This window comes from Triplophysa dalaica, chromosome 4 (assembly GCF_015846415.1).
Source record: "Triplophysa dalaica isolate WHDGS20190420 chromosome 4, ASM1584641v1, whole genome shotgun sequence".
NCBI classification, from domain to species: Eukaryota; Metazoa; Chordata; class Actinopteri; order Cypriniformes; family Nemacheilidae; genus Triplophysa; species Triplophysa dalaica.
Window position 1 is genome coordinate 19,420,534 of NC_079545.1, and position 22,778 is coordinate 19,443,311.

The following is a 22,778-nucleotide window of genomic DNA, read 5'->3' on the forward strand; positions in this document are numbered from 1 at the left end:
TCGGTAAAATTACGTTTGTCAAAAAGTCCATTTGTCAAAAAACAAAAGGCCTAAACAAAGGTTTTTGTTTTTAAACCTCAATTTGATTACGGTGGGATTTCCTGGGCATTTTCCAAGACATTAACAGGTTACTAATGTAACGGATGTCTGAAAAACAGATGTTATCTAAGGGAAAAAAACAGCGAAAAGTCAATTTAACTGTACATTAGCCTGCCGAGATTTACTTAGATTCAACATATCGTGCCATAAACCGATTTAAAGCAACTGTCTTAAACAGTTTTTTCTATAGAATCTGAAAACAGGATTTGTCTATTGGATCAAATTGAGGTCATTTTGCAGACTTAAAAAAACTGTCGAGCCTCGTTTACGTTCATAAGTAATTATTTCACATTGTATGCATGATTTAATGTTTGTCTTTGCATTTTTAATAATGACACAAAGTTTGCACAAGTGATATAAAAAACGTTTTCTTGTGTGGTAATAAAATGCATTTAACAATGAACCCATGTGATTGTGTGTCTGTTCATTTATAAAAGTTGTCTCAAAACAGCCATGCATTATGCTATTTATACACAAGTACATCTTTATTTCAATTCATTATTTCTTTTAAGCTTTAACATAATTTGGCAGACAGCTGTGTTCATCTAAAACCTCGTTTACTAAAGCTTGTATCTGAGCAAAGCTGTGTTTTACTTTTTTATTTGCCTCAGAGAAGGCTATATGCTACTTGTTTCTGTCAAATTGTAACAAGCTAATATTTAAAAATATACTGTTAGTGATGTAGCACTGAATTAAAAAAAAAAACATAAAAGATATCCAGAAGTATAGCAATAGTCTGAATAACACACCATATCTGACTATAAATCAAAGTGGCACATCCACACATTTTCAGAACCCTGAAATAAAAAGATGTGGAAGTCAGAGTACATACATGGCTTTGGCAAGACAAAATCTTTCAGTACGAGTGTACCCGGGTTTGCTTTTTAAAAACACAAAACATTAACTGCAGTGGTCCCTGACCAATACATATTGTAACAAATCAGGTAGCAGGCGTCCATTATTTTGTTACTTGTCTAAACCTGAGCCATTTGTTTAAGAATCTTTGCAGAAAAAGAGTATACTAAAAATGGAAAAAACACAGTAACATATTAACCTTGGTAAAAAAAATATGAATGCTACCTGAAACAAATCATGAATACTGTGAAATACAAATATTTTTATAATACAGTGTCATTCTGTTTCTGCAACTAAAAAACGGAAAGTAAAGTAAATGTTGGCAATACACTGTTTTTTGTAAAAGCCTAAAGGCTTGGAACCTTAAAATTACCACAAAATTAGAAATGTAAAAATATATATATGCATATAGAGCATATGATTGATATGAAATGCTGTAAGCTATGAGCTTTGTAAGTGTTTTGTATTTCAATAATATATAGAATGTTTTCTCTCTCTCTCTGACCATCAGTTCCACAATAATATATTATTATCAGGCCACATGCATCCAGTTCTTTTTTAGTTCAAGACAGAGTTCAGTCAGTGCTGGTCGAAGTTTCTAATGAAATGTGACATAATTCTACAGTAAAAAAGTCCTGTCAAATGAGTCCTGCCCGATCTGCGCTCATTGCAGGCGGATTTCATTCCGCAGGCTCTCAGGTCATAAACTGTGTGTAGCCCTCAGCGCCCGTTACTATGACATCCATCCAAATCCGCATGGCCTCTGGAGACGGCGCCACCATGAAATAGAGACGATCATGAGTCTTCACACAGAAGGTTAGCGAAGGATTTGGACTCTATAAGGACACATGGAAAGATAAAGTGTGTGTAAAAGTGTAAGAGGATGGTGAACAACAGCAGGGCAGGAAAAACGGAATGTCACAGGAGCAAAAAGGAAAAAGCATGACGAAATGCATGTGAACATGCGGCCGCTTTGATCTCTTTCGCCTTCTGCTGTAAGAAATTCTCTTTATGGAAAGATGCCGGTCTGTTTAAACTTTTACCATGTGCTCGCAGAATTTGCCGCTGTAGAGTGAGCGGTGTTCTTTAGCTTTGTGTGGCATGTTTATTTATTGATGTTGACAGTAAATAGGAGGTGCTGAAACAGTACAGCATACAGTTTGTGTACTGCTGCGCTTACCTTAGTTGCGCTGCGCAGGTGATCGTAATAGACCTCCTCAATGGCTTGAAAGTAGATGACGCCCTTTAGCTTGGTCTCGTGCTTATCTGAGGAGTAAATAACATGAAGTGCTATTAAAGAAAATTGAATTGAGGAGCTTTTTAGGGAGAAAATAGAATAATTGTACAGATTAGCTTTATTATTCATTAAAAGGGATTGAAAGGAGATTACATTTAGCAGTTGACATTTATATCTTATTTGTATTACACGATGGGTTTGTTGGGATTTGGGTTTTACATTTGTAATAAATCACTCAGTGCAGGATACAGAAATAAAAAAACTGCAAAATCTCTTTAAAGCTCTGCCTCGGGAAATAAAACAAGCATATAAAGTAGACATTAATTCTGGAAGCGCACACAGTGAATCACCTAAAAAGTATTGTCTGTCTCAATTTAACGCCGTGTGACACCCACAGGAAACCGCCGCTACTTCAACAGAGCTCCTTTTTAACGGCTTAGCGCAAATTAACACATATCTTCACATTTGATCTCAATATAGAATGCACGCAATGTTTAAAACAATTGTAGAAGTGTGTGACAGCCTCCAGTGAGCCCCCTCGCACCGTGTCAACGGTTAAGATTTATTAGTTTCCTTTGAACATCTTTTTTCTTGCCCGCCTATATTCATTATACAAATCTGCTTAGTAATGGGATAAATTGTTTTTGTGTTTCATGTTTTTGAAGAGTTGTAAATGTAGTATTGTTACTCGGAACTGAGCCAGGGGTAAATCTACACCCCCATCCCTCACAAACGCGGGGCTGGAGAAAGTATTGCAGTTTATTTCATCATCTTCATCATCATCATCATCATCACTGCTAACATGAGGAGTGAGGGGGTGAAAAGGCTACACACGAGCAAAATGTATGTGTCTGTGTGTGCGTGTATGTGAGAAAGACACATAGCATCTGAAAGCAAGACAGGGTGATTGAAAATTGAGAGAACTGAGATGAAGCACTTCAATAGAACATGCCACTATATCAACTGTATGAGACAGTTTTCTTTTTTTTTTTGTATCCCAGTCTTCTTCATTTTCTCCTTATATATGACAATTTAAAGTTACCACACAGAACATAAAAAACATGCTCTTATTCACATTTAAATTCGATGTAGTTTGCTAGAAAATCAAATAGTATAAAATTGCTTGTTTCATAACTAGTTTATAAAAAATATTACAGCTGTAGTGGCAAAAAAGGATAACAGCATTTTCTCTTACAATGTAATGAGGAAAAAATGTGATGTTTATCTTACCTACGTAATAAGAGAAGGTCCTTTTAAGTCGGTCAAACACAAACCAACGTTTTTTCCAGGATTTGATCTTGCCGCCCATCTTCACGAGATGGCCCTTGCACATTTTCTCTGTGACAATGACATATGCACAGGTGTCCACGCAGTGGCCCGATGATTCCACGTGAGAACGCAGGTCGAACTCTTCTTTCCGAATAGGTAGGTAGCGTGTCATTGGCCGAGCCTGAGGAATGAAGAGCTGAGATGAGCAATTGCCAATCTTTTAATAATTGTGCTTCAAATATTTATGTATTTAGTCAGTAACTGTAAGTGACAGTAAGTGATTCTTATCAAATGTGTGCTTTATTAAAATTGCTAAAATCAAAAATTGACCGACAAAGAACTTTTTATTAAACTGAGTTTATATTCGTTGCAATAACTCACAGGCTGAATAGATTGTTCTAGTAATGTCACTTATCTGTGTTTAAAACATGGGTGTCCTACTGCCCCTGCCCTTCCCTGCCTCTGTCTCATCCTCCTCCTCTTCCTCCCGTCTTATCTCTTTACTGCTGTCTCCCTTTCACCATCTGTCTGTGCGCCTCCTCTCGTCCACCTGCTGTGCGGAGCTGCTCTCTGTGCATTCACGCCTCCCGTCTGGCCCACTCAAGCTGAGCCAATGACCTCATAAAGACTTTTAAAGAGCAACTCAAAACATCCACTGACCCCAGAGCTGTGCCGGTTAAGCAGACTGCTGTGCTAAGTGCTGCACACAGATATCGAAACTGTCTGCTCAAGCGAGGGCAGACGCTAGTCTACTGACCTTAGATCAGTGTTTGAAACCAGATGTCCCTTATGTTACCAATTCATCACAACATGTACTGTATAACATAACATGTAACATTTTGACAATATCATTTAATATGTTCATATTGTAAAAAATTCCATGATTTGTTTTAATATATACTTCTGGTTAAAAGTTTTAGAACACTTATTCATATTTTTCCATATTTTAGAAATATATAAGCTCATCAGAACTGCATAATAAAACAACAGGAACTGTGAGAAATATATAGTTTATATATGTTTTATTTATTTATTTTTTAAACATATTTTAATATATTCAGTGTAGTCACCTTTTGCTTAGAATTTTCAGACATGTTCATGATTAAGTAGAACTCATTCCTTTCAAAGACATTTTTATTAAATAAAATTTTAGTTTGTTATGAATTTTTATTTTATTTTAATTATGTAAGTACATAATAATATATTAAAATATTTTTGTATATTCATTTCATATATTTAGAGCACCTTCAGATCAAACGTTTTTTAGATAACAATAAATATTTCACTGAAGTGTTCTAAAACTTTTGACCAGCAGTGTATTTATATGATTTAAAATACTACATTGATCTATATTGAATCTGAATGTATATGAACTAGTTATTAGGAATTAGAATTAACCATATTAATTAGTCATTTTAAGTCATACCTGATTTTATCATACCAATATTATGACATTTTGTATTTTTAAATGAATAATTATGTTTTCAAATTTATCTTTAATTTTGTTTTATTTGTGGTTTCCTTTTTTAGCCAATGAATTATACTTAAAATATGAGTGTAGGGAGGCAGAGAAAGAGTTTGTTATCATTATGGCCCTAAGGCAAAACTTCAAATGGTTTCTGAATTAATTTACGATATTATCATATGTGTAGAATTAACAAAATATTGATGATCCTGGTTCTTAAAGAGATCACCCAAAAATGAAAGTTTACCTCCTGTCGTTTCAAACCTGTACGATTTTCTTTGACTTTCATAACACAAAAGATATTCTAAAAAATTATATTTGTTAACCGGCACACATTCACATTCATTGGTTCATACAATAGATACGAATGGTTGCCTATGCTATTAGGTTACCAACTTTCTTTAAAATATCTTCTTTTGTGTTCTGCCGAAGAAAGAAAGTAATACAGGTTTGAAATGACAAGCGGGTGAGTAAATGATGAGAGAATTTTCATTTTTGGGTGAACTATCCCTTTAAAATTATAATTAGTAATATTAGGTCCAAATATGTAAGTGTTAAACTAACATACTAACCTGTGAGCACTGTTTCTCTCTCATCTGGACCTCTTCCTCCACAAGCCTCTGTCTGTGTGCAGTCTCATCAAGCAGCCTCCTCTCCACCTCCTCTCGCCTCTTTCTCTCGGCCTCAAGCTGCTGCTTCCGTGCCTGAACTTCCTTCTCCTGATGAAGAGACAGACAGATAGATTAAGACACATAGGGGCTTTAAATCAACATTGAGAAGATATAATAGGCGATAGGGAAAAAAAACGACATACAAATATATAGAACACACAGCGCCATAACTGGGGGCGCATGAAAAAATAATTCAGCGAGAGATTGTCTGAGTGAGAATTACTGTCGGAGAGCTTGTTAAGATCTAGCCTTTCATGTCTATCACTCTTTGTAGGTAAGAAACAATCTTTAATGCAGTGATGCCAAAGGGACCGCAGCTTCCTTTTTAAATTCATGAAAAAGATCTCTTTTATATGAGAGACAGGGAGACAGATAGATTATATTTCACAGGCAATTAAACTTTAATGGTACTCACTCGACTCTCTACCAGCCGGGCTTTCTCCTGCTGGGCCTCCTTCAACATCTTCTCCATCTCCTCCAGCCTCAGCGCTGCCAGTCCATTGTTACTGAGGGCGACACACACACACACATGGTTACTGTTGCCGTGGCAGTGGCAGAGGTAGAACGTGGGACATGAGTGGTGGACAATCCGGACAGATCATCTCTTCACTGACTTTTATTGAGTTGGTGGAAGATGTTATTTTGTGCTATTTTAGTTTTCAGAAAAAACCTACATGCTTTCTTGAGGCCACATCTAAAAAAAGGTTGACCGGGGTGAGAACAAGGTGAACTGTAGGAGTCTGAAGAGTTCTGAAATGTCTCTAAAAATCTATGTGGTCAAAGATTCTTGCCCAAGACTGTTGATGCTGGAAAGTAGGCCAACATCAAGAGAGCGTCTTTTGGTGATGAAACACCTGAACGGTCCCTGGCTGTAAGGATCATACACTGTACAATGACATTCTGTGCTTGTTCTGCCTCGGGACAAGAGCGAACTTTGAAGACGAGAAGAATAGCGTGACTCTTTGTATGGAAGCCCGGGTTGTCATGGAAACAACCTGGGAACTATTCTGGGAAAAGGTTGAAAAAACATTTATGGGGAAATTGGGCGGCGTGACCCGTCGCCAAGGGAAGGAGGTAGAACTAAGGGGTTCCCTTGACAACTGCATCTCACCTTTCAGGTGAGCAAGCCGAGTTGTTGCCAGTAGATACACTGGTCTCCACGCTGTCGGAGCTCTCCAGACTCAGAGTGTCATACGTGGATTCTCCAGGTGGGGGTGCTTGGTGGTGCAGAATCGAGTGGTGTACCATGGACCCTGAAGATGAGAAAGGGGAATAAGCGCCATATGGCGCCCCCCAGTGGCCTTGATGATCTATCATAGGTTTCTGTTTAGGATCTGTAGGATGGAGTCTGGAATCGTCATATGCGTAGAGTCCTAAAGCAGAACAATGAAATCAACGTATGGTCTGGTCCGTAACCACCTTGTTTCTTTAGGTTTCTTAAGCCCTTAAACGCAGCAGAACATAAATCGTTCAACTGTTTACAAACTGTTGTAGTTAAACAGAATAGTGGCCTACCTCTGCCTTGTAGGTCCAACTGTCTTTTGGAGTCCGAGTCAAAATAAGCAGGAGACAGATCTGGTAGACTCTACACAATAATGAAAGGATAAAGACTATAAAAAAAACACTGAAAACATACCCCACCCAAACAGATTATTCAAAGCTAAAAGTCATGACTAAAAGTAAAAAAACTCCAATTTTGGTTTGGTCAAAGAAATAGATATTAACAATATGCGGCACTGCTATCACTAAGAATGGGGAGGAAGTGCAACTCTCAATATGGCCACTCTTGCAAAGGAAGTCCCACCTTCCAGCAAAAAGAGTCTCATGAGGCGCTTGCCAACCTGTGCACATGCGCAAAAATAGAAAATTGTGTTTTTAGCTCATTTTGAGTTTAAGAAACAAGTGGTTCAGTTGATGTCAGATTTAATTGCTGCCTGGGGGTGTTCCAAACATGGTTGCTGAGTGTCTCGACTTCCCTAAAGGTATTTTGGATTAGTTTTCTTACTTTGGTAGGCGTATTTCTGCCTGAGCTGGTCACGCTGTAAGGCGGGGGAGTGAAGGTGCCATTGGTCTGTCCCACTTCTCCGTCTTGCTTGGATATCTGAAATAAAAACAAATCATGACAAATACAGCATTTTTTTCCCATAGCAATGGAGAACATCGCATCCATTCACGAAGAGGAAGAAAGAACCTCAAATACTTTGGATTATAAATTCTTAGTTTTTCATGTAATTTGATATACACGTAGAAGTGTTTGGATACTGAGAGGTCACGAAGAAAAGAAGAAGAACTTAAAGACAGACAAAAGAAAGCAAGTAGAGAAGACAAGATGAGGAGAGTTTACCTGCAGTGGTTTGCGTGAGGAGAGACATTTAGCTGGCAGGGGGGGAGGACGTGTATTGCTTGGTTCCCCAGCCGCCATGATCTCCTGGTACCAGCGTTCTGAATCTAGCCTGGGAATTGAAGGCTTACTCCATGCAGGTTGGGTCTGAATGTAATCCAGATGAAGGAATTGAAATAGTAGAGAGGAAAGATTTGATACAGAGATGAATTAGAAAAGAATCATTTGAAAGAGGAAAAACATGCATAAAAAAATGGATAGCAAACATTAAAAGTGGTATGAAGATAAGAAAACTAAGAAATTAACTTATGAAGGGGACATCAATACAAAATCAAACCAAGCAATTTCAATTTATTTAGTTTTCACACTCTGCTCTAAATGAACCGCTCCAGAATGACACAACAGCTACCACACACAAAAGTACCAACATGAACCAAAAGACACCAGGAAACAGTGGTGCACACACCTCAATGGGAAGCGGCTGTGAAGAGCCACACTGGGATGTGTGGCGGAAGACGACAGGGTCAGCGACAATAGCTTGGAATGATTGGACGGGAGATGTGGGGGAGGGGTCAACCGTGGGCATCCTGAACAGCTGGTTTAATTGACTAACTGTCACATACTCCTTTACACCATCAGAGCATGGCCCACACATACACACACACAGAAGGTAAAGTGAGGGCATTGTGGGTATACAAAAGCATAAAGACACAAAAGCTGGCAAAGCAGAGCATATAACATCAAGAGAGGAATAAAAAGAGAAGAGAAAATGGGTAATTCTGACAGCATGATAAGGCACTGAAGCGTAACAAACTAAGGCTAAAAGTTATTGCAAAATGAAACAGGAGAAAAAGCAACGACATTATTTTATCAGGGATGAAAGACTGGAGGAGTCATACCTCACCAGGTACGTCTGGTGTTACAGCCAGCGGGAGACAGAAAGCGTTAGGAGCAGAGGAGGCAGTCTGGGCTGAGAAACATCCGTTTCCATACATCTTATATACATCAGAGAGTTTGAGGTACTCCTGAAGACACACATCCATCCACACACACACCCACAGAGGATACCAGTTGATGATGCACAAAGAAATAAGCGAATGAAAACTTCACACACACATGTTGACGAAACCCATGCTCCTACTCAACAAATCAAAAACAAGCCACACTTTTCACAAAATTCCAATAAACATGCGGTGGGTATATACAGATGTGACCACAACAAAACTGCTCAAAACTGGACAGAACGCAACAGGTCATGCAGTTTGTGCGGTCACACAACAAAATTTGTTATAGTGAAATTGCAAACATTTAAAAAAATACAGACTTCTTTCCCATTAATCCAACTAAACAAAAACAGGGCCGAGTTAAGGAGGGGCTAGTGGGCACTCCCCTCAGATTTTCTTGGGCCCTTCAAAAATTTTGAGCTGACAATTAGAATAATTAAAAATGACTATTCAATACTTATTTGTATTATCTATTTAATCATCGTATTAATCATATAAACTTTTGATCTTTCAAGTCAGAATATATAATTGCCCTCTCTCCAGTTGAGCCAGCCTAGTACAGGGGCATGCCTGCAAACATTTCAGGCTTGACACTCCATTGTCATTTAGGAATAAATAGTTTATCCTTTTAATGTTTCCTGTAGACAATATAAACCATAAAGAAAGATTTTACTTATGAAGATTAAAGTGAATAAATGATATAAACGAGTTTAGTGAGGTATAATGTAAACTCAGCTGGTTTACAAAAAAGTTGGTTTTGCAAAAAAGGCAGTTAAACTACATTATTCAATTTATTAAATATACAGTAAGTCCTGATAAAAATTTGTATACTAGTAAAAGCAAAGTGCCACATTTATCCAGTCAGAAATGAGTATTCCACAGACCTGTTTATTATGTTAGTTATGTACCTTAAGGGATAGTTCACCAAAAATTCTTACATCATTTACTCAACCTCATGTCATTCCACACCTGAATGACTTTTTATCTTCTAAAGAACTCAAAAGAAGATATTCTGAAGAATGTTGGTGACCAAACAACATTGGACCCTACTGAATTCCATTGTACGGACACAAAACCACGGAGAGATTTCTCAGAATATATTCTTTAGAATTCAGAAGTTTTACATAATTAATATAGCATATAGGAATTTATAGTCCGTTTAATATTTGACCTGTGGTTCTCTCTCCTTTATCTAAAATGTGTGCTTTCACTGTGCGTGTGTGCGAGTGTGTTTGCTATGTGTGTCTGTCGATGTGTGTAAGTATGTATGCATGTGTGTGGAGCATTTGTATGTCTGTCTTTTGTGTTTTCACCTTTTTCTTGTTTTTACAGGTAAAAGTTTAGTTGTTTTACTTGTAGTCAATATGTCTCATGTACAGCTGCTTTCTAACAATGAAAATTGTAAAAAGCGCTATATAAATCAAGTTGATGTTGAGTTTTCTGTTTTTAGAAAGAGTTATACACAGGACAGTAGTAAATGATGACAGAATTTGTATTTTTGGGTGAACCACCCCTTTGTAATGGTTCAATTAGTTTTGTTAATCTTTCGGGGGGTCATACTATGTGTTTACCTCCTGTGGCCTGTTAGAATATAAGGGAGGAGGGGAGGTGCTTTGACAACAAGATGTGGGGAGCAGAGAATGTTGGGTAGGGAGCTCCTCTAAAAGATCAGGTTCGCTGATATACAACACTTCCTGTTTTGAATATGAACAGTCAGAAAGCAGCACGCAGCCAGTTTTGCACAAACCATGGCAAAAAACATCTAAATAATATTGTTTGTCTTATCAAACTTCTTCATATTCCCCCTGCATATTTTATAGTTGATCAAACAGACATCGGCATGAAGCTCATTGCCAGCGGCGCTAACCCAGAAAAAACATGCTCATCGCTGCTACGAGAGACTCTGGTGATCCCTAAAGACAGCAGCACCATCAGTATGTACACAGCGCTAAAACTATTTCAAAACCAGTGTACTAAATACTGCGATATCTCATGAATTATTATGATACTACAGAAAGAAAACAAGTTCAGATCACAAGATTTCTGTACACAGTCTGTTGAACAGCTTAGACTGACAACAAAGTTAAAAAAAGCACACTTGCCAGCCAAAATGGACGTGTAGTTTCAGTTGCGCCTTGAGAATATTCTTACCTCCTTTGCAGTGTTAGGAGCCTTGGAGAAAGTCTTTCCACCTGTCAGGCTCTGGTATCTCTTCTCCAGAGCCGCCAGTCTGTCTTTTTCCTGAGAAAAAGTAAAAAGAATAAAGTTGCATGCATGTGGGGTAACATGACTGTAATGAAGACACTCTGGATGAAGTGTAAATGGAGGTAAGATGTTTTGTCTCAACCTTGTTGAGCATCTGTAAGGCCAGGGTTCTGTCTTTGACCATCCTTTCACAATCCTGAGCAGCTTGAAGACCTAACTGATTTGCCTGAATCTCAAGCACTGCCATTTTTTCCTATACAAACAAGAAAAGCGTTATTGTATTCTGATTTTAGAAATACCTTAACAGAACCGACCAGAGATCAGTGCCCTTACCTTCCTTTTGCCCACACTCCGGTGATACTCTGCCTTCTCCTTCAACAGCTGTCGGCTGACCGCCTCCTTCTCTTCTTCAATGCCGCTTTCTCTCTCCAACTGGCGGAACTCCAAATCCTCAAAGCGCTTAGTGGCCGACTCCAGCGCCTCTGCCTTCTACAGACACACGCGCACAGATGGACAGAGAGACGACGAGGGAGAGGGAAAGACAGAGGCAGACGAACAGATGGGTAAAACAAACACGCAGACAGACAAATGTGCCTCAATGACAAGCCGCTGAAGATCACTCCATCTGCCAAACAAGGTTTTCTGTACGTAACCGTTTTTTCAATGAATCTCACAAAAATCCATTTCATAAACATCCTGTGCTTTGTGCTTGTTTGTTATCAAGCGCAAACAGTTCAGAGCTAAAGAAGAGTGACGATTCGCTCGACTCATTACAATATCAGTGGATTAGTAAGATTTAGTGATATAAAAATAAAGTGTGAGAAAAAAGCAAGGGCAGGCATATAAATATTGGAATTTCATTCGTACACAACAAACAACAACTTGTAAGAGAGCAGAGGTGGATCACAGGCAGTGTGTAAACCTTTTATTGCCATGAGCACATTTTGTCTGGAGAGGGGAGTGTATACACAGGCAACACAAACAGCCATGGGACGTTTGTGCAGTATGTACAGACCAAGATCTTAACAAGCTGTCCAGTTAAGGCTGTTATATCATCACATGTGTGTTTTTTTGCTCATTTATGGCTGGTGTTATTGGAGCGTGATATACTCCAACAGTCACAGTGTATCTACTTCTGAATAACAACCAATGGGAGTAAATACACCAATCTTCTATTCTGTCTTTTTATTTTGTATTACACATATTTTATTTTTTATATTCTTCTCCTAACTTTTTATTAGGGCTGGTCAATTTGTTATTGTATAAGATTAATTACATTTTCCATAATGCCATTCTTTCTGTTTTCTAATACACACACAAAACAATCGTTGTTTATTATGCAAATTGTACATTTTATGCAAATTTTACTCATCCTGTCATCATTTCAAGCTTGTATGACTTCCTTTTTTCGCAAAAACACAAAAGAAGAGACTTTAAAGAAAGTCAGTTGTAACCGAACAGCACTGGCACCCATTCACTTCTATTGTATGGACACAAAACCAATGCAAGTGAATGGGGGCCAGTTAACAGCATTCTTCAAGAGCTTTTTGTGTTCTGCGGAAGAAAGAAAGTCATAGAGATTTGAAATCATGTAAATGATGTAAAATGATGACAGAATAAGTGTAAATATAATCTATAGTTAAATGTTACAATGATCAAGTCATTGTCAGCTTCTGTATTTTATTTAATATTAAAGAGGTAGTTCACAAAAAACTGAAATTTTGTCATCATTTATTCACCCTCTTGACATTTTATGCCTGAATGACTTTCTTTCCTCTGCAAAATACAAAAGAAGAAGACTTCTATTGTATGGACACAAAACCAATGGTTTTTGGTTAGCAACATTCTTCAAAATATCTTCTTTTGTGTTCTGCAGAAGAAAGAAAGTCATATTGCTTTGAAATGAGTTTATAAGGCGAGTATGAATAAATGAGGTGAATAACGGATAACAGAATTTAGTTTTTGGGTGAACTAACCCTTTAAATATCACAAGTCCTAGCGCAACATGTATAAGCAGACTATTATTAATAAAACATTTTTTTTATAAAAAGCTACAATCTTAAATGTAAAGCTAAATATTAAATACAAAACTTTAAAACATCAAAAGTAGTTTTCGGAAACATTGAACGTGTGACGTTATATTCCCTTTTGAAAACCATGAAATCAATAGATTTTAATTATTTAGATCTACTGACAGCTCTGCAATGCCTTTTTTTCATGTATGTCTATCTTGAAGTGAAATAGTTGTATAGATGTTCGATCTCTCGTGACTCTCTGTCTATAGGGCAGTATCAAAGCACGCACTGACCCTGGTCACTTGTTCCTGTAAGTGTTCCCTCAGTAATTCGGGGCATTTATGAAGCTGGCCCTTCAGTTCACTGTAGGATTCCCTCAGCCTGGCCAGGACATCCCGCTCAGCTGAGACTTTTGCTCTCTCCTACAAAAACATTACACACACGTAACACACACACAGGTAAAATACACACGCGGCGAGCTGGTGACGTTGGAGAGAAGAAAACAACAGAGTGCGCGCCTCAAACAGACACACGTCATGCTGTGATTAGACAGAGGTTTTCAATATGGGGTTGCCATGGCAATAGGAGCCCATTTTCCAGTGGGGTAAATCATAAATATTTATACGACAGTCAGTTCTTCGCATGACTATCTGTGGACTGTTATATGTCGATATCTCTATTCGGTTTGGGGGAGGATGGACTTCTGCCACTCAGAATGAGATAGACAGGCTTAGACCTACAACATACTGACATTCAGAAAGAAAAAGGCTCACCTGACTGTAATATATATTTATATCACGTATTATAAATGTTTGTACGATTACATTTATTTCTCTCCTAAAGTTGCAAAATATGAAAACATTTCAATTAGTTAAAAAGATAATAGTTGTCTGATTGGAGTGTGTAGGATACAAACACAATGTTTTGTGTTGATTTGTGGTTTCACCTCAAAGGAGTCACAAGGCTCTTCCCCAATGTGATACTTTATGATACTTTCTGCAATATTTGAATGTAGCTATGTTGTGTGTGACTCCCCTATTGCTGTAGTTGAAGAAGATGCTGACTGCAACATCATATTGAAGATTTAAATCCAGATTCATTGTTTTTACTGTCTCTAAAGATTTTTATAAAAAGATTGCCCATTCCACATGCAGTGCAGTCAGTGTCATTCGGATTAATAAGAGTTAAAAGTCAGGCTGTTAGAAACTAGCGTGGTAGTAAATAAGCATCCACATCCAGTAGTTTTCAAGAGAAATAAACTAAAAACAGGGAAGGGTTGGCAAAAAAAGCACTCTTTATTGTCTGCGTGTAGTCGGTACCTTCTCCTTCTCCCTCTGCGTTTCATTTTCCACTTCATTCAGTTTGAGCTGAAGTTGATTGATGATCTCTAACTCAGCCTCCACTTGATCAAGCTCCGCCCTCCTCTCTCCCTGCAGTAAGGCTCTCTCCATCTCTGCCTGCCAATAAAACAACACATTCTGTTCGCTTCCATATGCTTCTGTTATTATGAATAGCAAGGCTCTGCTGATCAGGCAAAATCGCACAATCACATCGATTTCAATATGCAACACCAAACATGTATCTATGCATGACAGATGGCGATTCAATGATGTGGATGAAAAGGACTAGTGATTAAACAGACGTTACTAGAGCTAATGTGAATATCTACATCCCTTAGCGCTCTGGTGCTAATATATGATGGAACCAGAGGAACGCGTCCTTTGGAGATACATCCATACAGCGTATGAACTCAGTCTAACCTCTTGTCTGGACTCCTGAATCTGTTGTTCTAGGTCAGTGACACGTGTCTTCAACTCGTCCACTCGAGCCAGAACCCTGAGCCGCTCCTCCTCCAGATAGACTCGCTCCTGTTGCCCCAGAACTGAAGAATCTTCATGCTGAGAAAGAGAGAGCAAGAAATTGAGAGGAATGAAATTCAGTGAAAAGGCAAGACAGGGAGGAAAAAAGGGAAGAGGGGGTAACCTGTGCCACTTTACCCAACTCTATCTAACTTTAAAAAAAAACAGTTTACCACCAGTTAGCATTCTGGAAAAAAATCCACTACTTATTAGTTCATAGTTACATGCATTACTTCAACATTACATTCAAACACTGGAAATTTGCAGATATGTAAGATTTATAAGGTAAATTAAGGTATACTGGGACACTTTGACATTAAGATGATGAACCGTCCCAATTTACCCAAATAACCCTATTATAAAATATAATATACTCTACAATTTTCTAGATGTGGATTAGTTTGCTTCAATCACAAAACTACAATGTAGTTATAAGTATAGTTTGATTTTACATTATCTGTGGCCATTCGGGAAATTTTCAACTCTTGTTGCAACAAATGAACTCTGCCTCACATTGTACAAAAACATGAATGAAAACCTTTTTCGCTCAGGAGAGGGAGAGTATGAGAGAAAAGATGCGTTTAGAGACAAAGCAGAAACAATACAGGGAAAAAAACTAGGTGAATTCAAGAGGGACCACTAGGAGCAGACCAACTGAAAAATCTGTTGTAAACATGTTTGGTTTGCTACATGGGAACATGGGAATGTGCACAAAAAGAGTACATGAATGATTTCATCCAAATCTCATAAAAAATGTGGACATATGTTGTAATATTTAAGTAAATGTATTTATCCTCATACTTATTTACAATATGGTTTTTGTGTGTTATTCAGTGGGTTTCAACAGCTTAAAACCACATGTGAATTTGCTTTTTTTTTGTTTTTGTGCACATATACATAATATACATTTTATTTCAAATTATATTACAAATTATATTATCAACATAACAATTTCAATTAATGGCTTAATTATCAAATTAACCATTTGCTGTGGTGGATGTTTAACATGAGTGTGTGTTTTAAACTGACAATGAAGTGAATATTTCATATTTGCAGTAAATTGTTTCGATATCCTAAAAGTTACTGTGCATTCCTTCATTTAAATCAGATCTTGAATCACAACTTGTCAATGTTTTCTCAGAGTCTTGGACCCCAAACTCTCTCTCTCTCTCTCTCTCTCTCTCTCTCTGTGTGTGTGTATCAATCTGTTGGTCATATTGTTACAGTATGTATGATTATGTTGTGTGTGCATGTGTGTGTTTTACCTCCTGGTGCTGGCTTTCAGTGCTGCTACACTCCTCTTTCAAGTTCTCCTCCTCTCTCTCTCTCTGTCTGTGAGAGCTGTGGGCTGCCACACTCACAGGGTCAGACATCACCTCCATCCCCGGGAAAAAACCAGCCCTTCCCGTGTCCACACAAACAGGAGAGTCACTTTTATTATACTCGGCACACAAATTCAGGATGGTCTCAAGCCTCTGCCTCTCCTAAAAACAAAAAAGGAAAATATGATTTTTCTCACGCATGCAGCTTTTAAACAAATTCCAAAATTAAAAAGCTCACACAGAGATCTAAAATAGCGTAGATCTGACGTTAAGACACACATTCACAATCTCTCTCTTGAGGTTCATGTGGTCATGCTGGTCTAAACTAACTGCAACTTGAAACCAACGAACATATCAAAGACCATTTGGTATACCATGTGTGTTCACCGCGTACACAGTGACCCCAACACGTCATTAACTGGATCCGTGTAGCACATTAAAGAACTTAATATAAATGAAAAATCCCAAATATCTTTTTGAATAATTCGGCTAACCCAGTTAGTGTAAAAATACTTCATTAAAAAGCAATACGTGCCCCCTTTATTTCATTTTACACTGAATTCAACAACAAGGGCATTTCACCTGCTAAACATTTTGGACATTTCTGTTACTTTCCGTGGCACTTTTACCCCAAGCACTGTACAATTTCTGCCCCTGCCCCCAAACCTCTGACCAGACTCAAGTAAGCTCTCAGTCGTCTGTGATCATCAGCTGCTGCCATCGCTCTACCAAAAGTCTGTGTGTGTGTCTGTGTAAATGCCCCTGTTGAAAAAAACTTTTCATTTGTCGTTATATATGTTTTGAACCAGCTCAAACCAGCTGCCTTGCTTTAAAACATACCTAACCAGCATACGCAGGGGTGTGTCTGTATATACGCTCTCTACTTACAGGCTGCCAGCGATGCAGTCTCCTCTCATATCTCTAGTCGGACTAACTAGCGCTCTAGGCACTTGGCCTCATTATATTTAACATGGACAATACCCAGCGCTGCTTGGCTAGATGACACCAGTGGCATTACTAAAATAGCATGGCAGGGGATTGAACTCTTACAAACTCAAGAGCACAAATAACTCAAAGCTCTTCATTTCAGCGCATCAGATTCAGGAAGTTAATTAAGACATTATTTATGTATGACAATTATAATTCAGTTTACAGTAAATTTATTAGTTTGGCTTGCAGGTTAAGCCAGTGAGATATACACTTTATTCAATGTGTATCAATTTGCACCCTGGGACACGAACCTGTGACCTTGGTGTCAGCAACAGGAAAGCACAATTAAACATAACACATGCAGTTGTAAATGAAACTTGTCTTAGATGTAACAGAGATTGTGGAGACAATATTTGCTGGCTGTAAAAGGCTGGATTTACGCATTAGGTGTTCAGTGCTGTCAAGTCTTTAACACTGAGCCAGTATCTTACAAGCCAATGGAGAGTTTGGAAATACGGTTCCTTTTTAACAAGGTCTCCCCCTGTCAGGAGTGCAGACAGAGCACTCGAACAAGTAAACGCTAACTGATGGGTAGCATAGCAACAGCATTCTTCCCTAACAAAGAAGGTGTCATCACAGCTGGTGTGCATGCTAAAGATGCCATGACAGCGTCCGACACAAGGCACAGAGCACTAAACATGTGTGTGGAAGACACTGATCTCATTTATTTAAGCAAAACTACTCAACCCTCAGGTCACTTTAGACTAAAGCAGTGTGTTTAAAGGTACAAGTATATAGTTTCTCTCTACATTTTGTGTGTAAATTAATTTACTATATTAAAAATGTGACAATCATTTTGACATTTATGATTACCATTTGTACTGTATAGCCACAGTTTTAATACAAATATTGTTACTTTAGAAAAACATGGTTCATTTGTGGTTACTATGGTTGTTTTACAAATAAAACCAAAAAGCCTATGGTTGGCAAAGTTAAACCATGGTTCATTTTCACAGGTGTTGGGGTTCTGTCAAGACACTGACCAAATGAATCTGTCAGATATAACTGTCAGATCCAACTATATTTTATTACATAAATGTATTGCAAAATAATATATCTTTTCACTATCTTATCTTTATCTAAAACTCTCTGACTCTCATGAGAGAGAAGGTGATCTCTGGTGTAATAATGAAACTGGGCTAAACAGTTGCTTTATCCACAAAAAAAAACTAGGGTTAATTCAGATAGATATATAGAGTTTTGTTAACGGTCATCTCAATCTCAAAAAGTGCCTCAATGTACAGTGTATATCTATATTTAGCACACACAGTCATTATTTACAGTAGAATACTTTTTGAGATACTGTTGGAGTAAACATGGGGGAATCTCCAAAATTCCTTTATCGAAGTTTAAACTGTGGTGCTCTGTCGCCCTCGTGTGGTTATTGTTCTGAAATGTTTCAGTTTTCTGAGCTTTGGCAGGTACACAGACAAGAACAAAAGGTAAAATGACCTCCAAACTTAAATTTCACCCCAGCAGACAAAGACATGTTGGTGTGGTTCCAGTATTTATCAACTGTCGGGCTGCGACCCAAATACATTTCTTGGTGACAACAGAAAAGGCTAAATGACAAAGAAGAAACTGCATACGGAAAAATACCTCCCATAAGCCTATTTCTTGTTGGTGAAATTAACTAAACTTCAGTATTTATATCTGTATTTGGTAATATATGGCTACATTTAAGCTGGTAAATCAGACTTGTTTTCAGTATTTACAAAATAACATATTTTCTTTTCAGGCTCTGTCATGGTATTTTTACTTGAATAAACAATAATCAACAACATTTGACGCTGTTAAAGGGAATACTGCTGGAATTGTCTGAGAGCCGATGTGTGTGCATGTGTGTTTTTATATCCGTGTTGGGACCTAAACCCAAATGCCTGACTCGTGTCACCATCGAGGTGACAATATTGGATGAAAACAACTAGACAATACAAAACAATATTTTTTACAAATCTAAAAATGCTAAAAGTTTTCTATGATCTTTATGTGCTTTAAATACGCCTATGGACTGTCTCCACGGAGATAATAAACTGTGTGTGTGTGTGCGCGTGACAAAAGGTGGGAGGAGCCCAGCGATACTATAATAGAACACAGAAGAAACACAGTTTCAAGCCAACTGGCCTATGACCTAGTACTGAGTAAACACAGACATGAACACACGTGAGGGGATTTGAGCAAAAATGAGCTTTTTTTCTGTTTTCCAAACTATTAAAAGATCAGATTTCAAACCCATACTTTTTCTAGTTTTATTTAATCTCCAAAATGTTTTCCACGTCAAGCACCACATGCAAATTTCCTCGGAGAGTATCACTTCCGTCCAGTCTTTACACACAGAATCTGTGGTCACATGTGGCTAGCACACTGTGAGGTCTCACTTCTAAAATCACATTTAGCAATCAGAATCTGTGTATTTGATGGGATTATGAAGGAGATTATCAGCCTAAATACAGCTCAGATGTGCTTTAGGGCATCTTCTTTGTGTCAAAGGTCTTTTCAATAGGTAACACTAAACTGAAATAGACAACATTCAAAACCTTTGGATAAAGCTGCGAGAGTTAAAGTAACACCACCTTTTCAGTTGCCACACCATTGGACAGAGCTGTGCTGTAACCATGACAACAGTGCCAGACAGACCAGAGACCACAGGACAAAGTTTAACCCAAACAGAGTGAAAAAACGTACATAATACACTTTAATGCCCTCGCTATGGTCTGGAAAAAGCTGAGCTGAGTTATTAGGGAAAATGACTTCCTGTCCTGTATTAATTTTAATTTCTCCCTCACACTCGTGTCCTAAAATAGTTTTTCTCGGGGGAAAACAGGAATGTGTGTCTTCTGTGACAGCTGCTCCACTGCTTAATTGGGTTTTTGTGTGCGTTGTGTTTCTAAGTGAAGGGTACAGTACTTTATCATGCAAATATCATTAATCAGTCGGTTTAAGGGACAGGAGATGGATATAATTTTAGAGGTAAATAAATCGGTGAATAACGCAGGTGATGAATGACGATTCCATGTGGGAATTTGAGATGTGCTGAAGGAGTGACTGGGGTGTGTAATTGGTTTTAGAAAAAGAGAGATTGTGTGTGTGCGTGGTAAATTTTGGGGTTATTGTGGAGACTGTTTAGACTGCAAAAAGAAGGTGTGTGTGTGTATGTAGACGTGTTTTTGAGGAGAATGCAAAGTCAAAGCACTGAGATTGTATTCGGGCAGCCACACGTTCTGCACATGGCCTTTTAAAAAGACCTCAGGAATGTACATCCGTGTGTTATTTCTGAATAATGTGTGTCTACCAGTTAACTCTCCTCCATATAAACGCCAACTGCTTCAAGTCCACTTTAAACATCGAAGCTCAACCCACACTAGGGTTGTCACAATATACCAGTTTTGTCAATAACCATAATATTATAAACCATGAAATATTTTGGTCCTTATGTTCAATGAAAATCTGATATTGTGATGGCACTAACACACACAAACAAAGCACTGACTTCTCTATTATTTTCTATTTACCAAAGTCAAACAAAAAGTGTCACGTTCCAAGTATTCAAACAGGAATGGTCTATACCACAAAAGAAATCAATCATACAAAATTTTACTTAATGTAAACCCCTCAATGGTTGTGTGTTTAAACATTCTGTACATGGGTAGTAACAAGTAAACAGTACATATGTCCTATGGTGTGACAGCAAAAATCGAGAAAACAAATGGTTAAAAATATATTACTTAATATTATTCATATTCATATTTATAATATAAAATAGCAAGATTTATCTTCATTGAAAGTTTTTTAAATTTTTGCTTATGTCACACCATAGGACACTGTATTGTATGGTTTCTTTGTCAACTACCCACATACAGAACAGCTAAAACGTTTACACACATTAATTCATTTGCATATAGGCTTTGTTAAAAATACTCTAAATAAAATATTACATTTTTTTGATTGTAACATTTAAGAGAGTAAATCTCTAAGTTTTCATAGAGTAAGCCAACAAGTATCCAAACCTGTTGTCATGGTAAGAGGTAGCTATTTTGAAGAAACTAAATGTAAGCTAGCTTTTGATATGATTTTTAACAGAAATCTTGATTTATTAGCATTTCTTTCTCACTATGTGTCCTAAACGTTTGACTTTTTCGGTGTATATACATACATACATACATATGTAGACATACCAGCCTTTCCATCTCCTGCTCACGCATCCGCTCCTCCCTTTGCCAGCGATGGTACTCCAACAAGTCTTCCTCTTTGTCGCTGACCTCTGAAATGCTATTCTTGCGTTCTCGTGTGCGTGGCTGGGCCTGCCGTTGCTCCCCGGGGTTCTTCCTCTGGTTTCGGGGACTGGTGAGAGGTGACACCCCGGTCTGGGAGCTCAAAGCAGGTGTGAGATGCCCCCTTTGCCTGCCTTCAGGTCCACCTGACTGGTCCTTCAAAAGAGCTGATACAGGAGATGGGCTTCTGGCTCGCAGTTTGGTATTTCCTACCTCATCCTCCGTTGTTATTCGCCGTTGTAGTCGGGGACTCTCCTCTACGCTTCGACCCGATTGGCTACGGGAGGTCAGAGAAATACCAAGAAGAGCTCCAGGTAGAACAGGCACTCCGAGAACACCTCTGCGTGAAGAGGAGGGGCTGAGAGGAGGAAGATCACGCATGCTGGATGATTCTGCTCCACGGCGAGCAGACTGGGGGCTTTCTGAAGGATGGAGTGCACGTGAGTTGGACTGAAGACTGGAAGTCATTTCTTGGATAGAAGAGCCGACACTAGATCTAGGGCTGGAAGACGCAGGTGAGGAAGAAGTCGTACCAGATTTCGGGGTAACTCTAGCGATCAACTGTCTGTTTAAATCTCCAGCGTCCTGATTCAGGCATTTACGAGTGGTCGTTGGGCTCGATGAGGTTTCAGTCAAAGTTTTTCCCTGATCCTTCAGTCCACCGTTGGAGCTGCTGGTCTTGGATCCAAAAGTGCGTGGCTGAGGCACCGGGGCCTGAGTAGTGTGGGTGGAACGAGTGTAAGTTAAGTCCAAACAAGTCCCTGGACTGCTAACCACAGACGTGGTGGAAACGGGAGAGAAAGGAAGACTGGTATTTTCAAAGCAGGAGTTCACGGACATAGCACTAGGACTGGTTGGAGAGGAGACAAGAGTGTGGCCACCCCCGTTGAGCATGGCAGATTGCGGAATGGGGTGGTGAGTGTGTTTACGGTGCTCGTAGGAAGAAGTTTGAGTTTCATCCATAGACAGAGAGCTCATGATATTCTGAAAGTCTTTTTCGATCGAGTGAACGAGAGTGCCGTGTCCAGCACGAGTTTTCTCGTGCACTGGTAGGGGGTTTCCATTGAGCTTCCCATGAGTTTCTGTGAAAAATACAGAGCATCAGTTTTAATAACACTTTCAGATGCACAAAAAATCTTATTATGACTATTGTTCTGTTGTTGTTTCAATACAAA

At 38.5% G+C, this 22,778-nt stretch overlaps 1 protein-coding gene across 12 annotated transcripts in view; it reads right to left on the minus strand.

The window, feature by feature from the left end:
* Positions 1–413: 413 nt before the first annotated feature.
* Positions 414–22,778, minus strand: part of phldb1a (pleckstrin homology-like domain, family B, member 1a) — a 40,382-nt gene continuing 18,017 nt past the window's right edge. For 4 of the 12 annotated variants that reach the window (XM_056745623.1, XM_056745622.1, XM_056745620.1 and 1 more), the window contains 20 exons: positions 21,508–22,685; positions 16,286–16,504; positions 14,922–15,059; positions 14,481–14,618; positions 13,455–13,583; positions 11,480–11,635; positions 11,289–11,399; positions 11,093–11,182; positions 10,513–10,635; positions 8,837–8,962; positions 8,404–8,562; positions 7,941–8,084; positions 7,602–7,697; positions 7,112–7,181; positions 6,708–6,969; positions 6,012–6,102; positions 5,498–5,644; positions 3,422–3,656; positions 2,135–2,220; positions 414–1,790 (listed from right to left, as the gene is read on the minus strand). In XM_056745623.1, coding sequence (XP_056601601.1) covers positions 1,650–1,790; positions 2,135–2,220; positions 3,422–3,656; positions 5,498–5,644; positions 6,012–6,102; positions 6,708–6,969; positions 7,112–7,181; positions 7,602–7,697; positions 7,941–8,084; positions 8,404–8,562; positions 8,837–8,962; positions 10,513–10,635; positions 11,093–11,182; positions 11,289–11,399; positions 11,480–11,635; positions 13,455–13,583; positions 14,481–14,618; positions 14,922–15,059; positions 16,286–16,504; positions 21,508–22,685 — 3,839 coding nt within the window. In that variant the 3' untranslated portion in view covers positions 414–1,649. Of the gene's footprint in view, positions 1,791–2,134; positions 2,221–3,421; positions 4,161–5,497; positions 5,645–6,011; positions 6,103–6,707; positions 6,970–7,111; positions 7,182–7,601; positions 7,698–7,940; positions 8,085–8,403; positions 8,563–8,836; positions 8,963–10,512; positions 10,636–11,092; positions 11,183–11,288; positions 11,400–11,479; positions 11,636–13,454; positions 13,584–14,480; positions 14,619–14,921; positions 15,060–16,285; positions 16,505–21,507; positions 22,686–22,778 lie in introns of those variants that run through there. The other 8 variants (XM_056745621.1, XM_056745626.1, XM_056745625.1 and 5 more) reach the window with 8 other exon arrangements.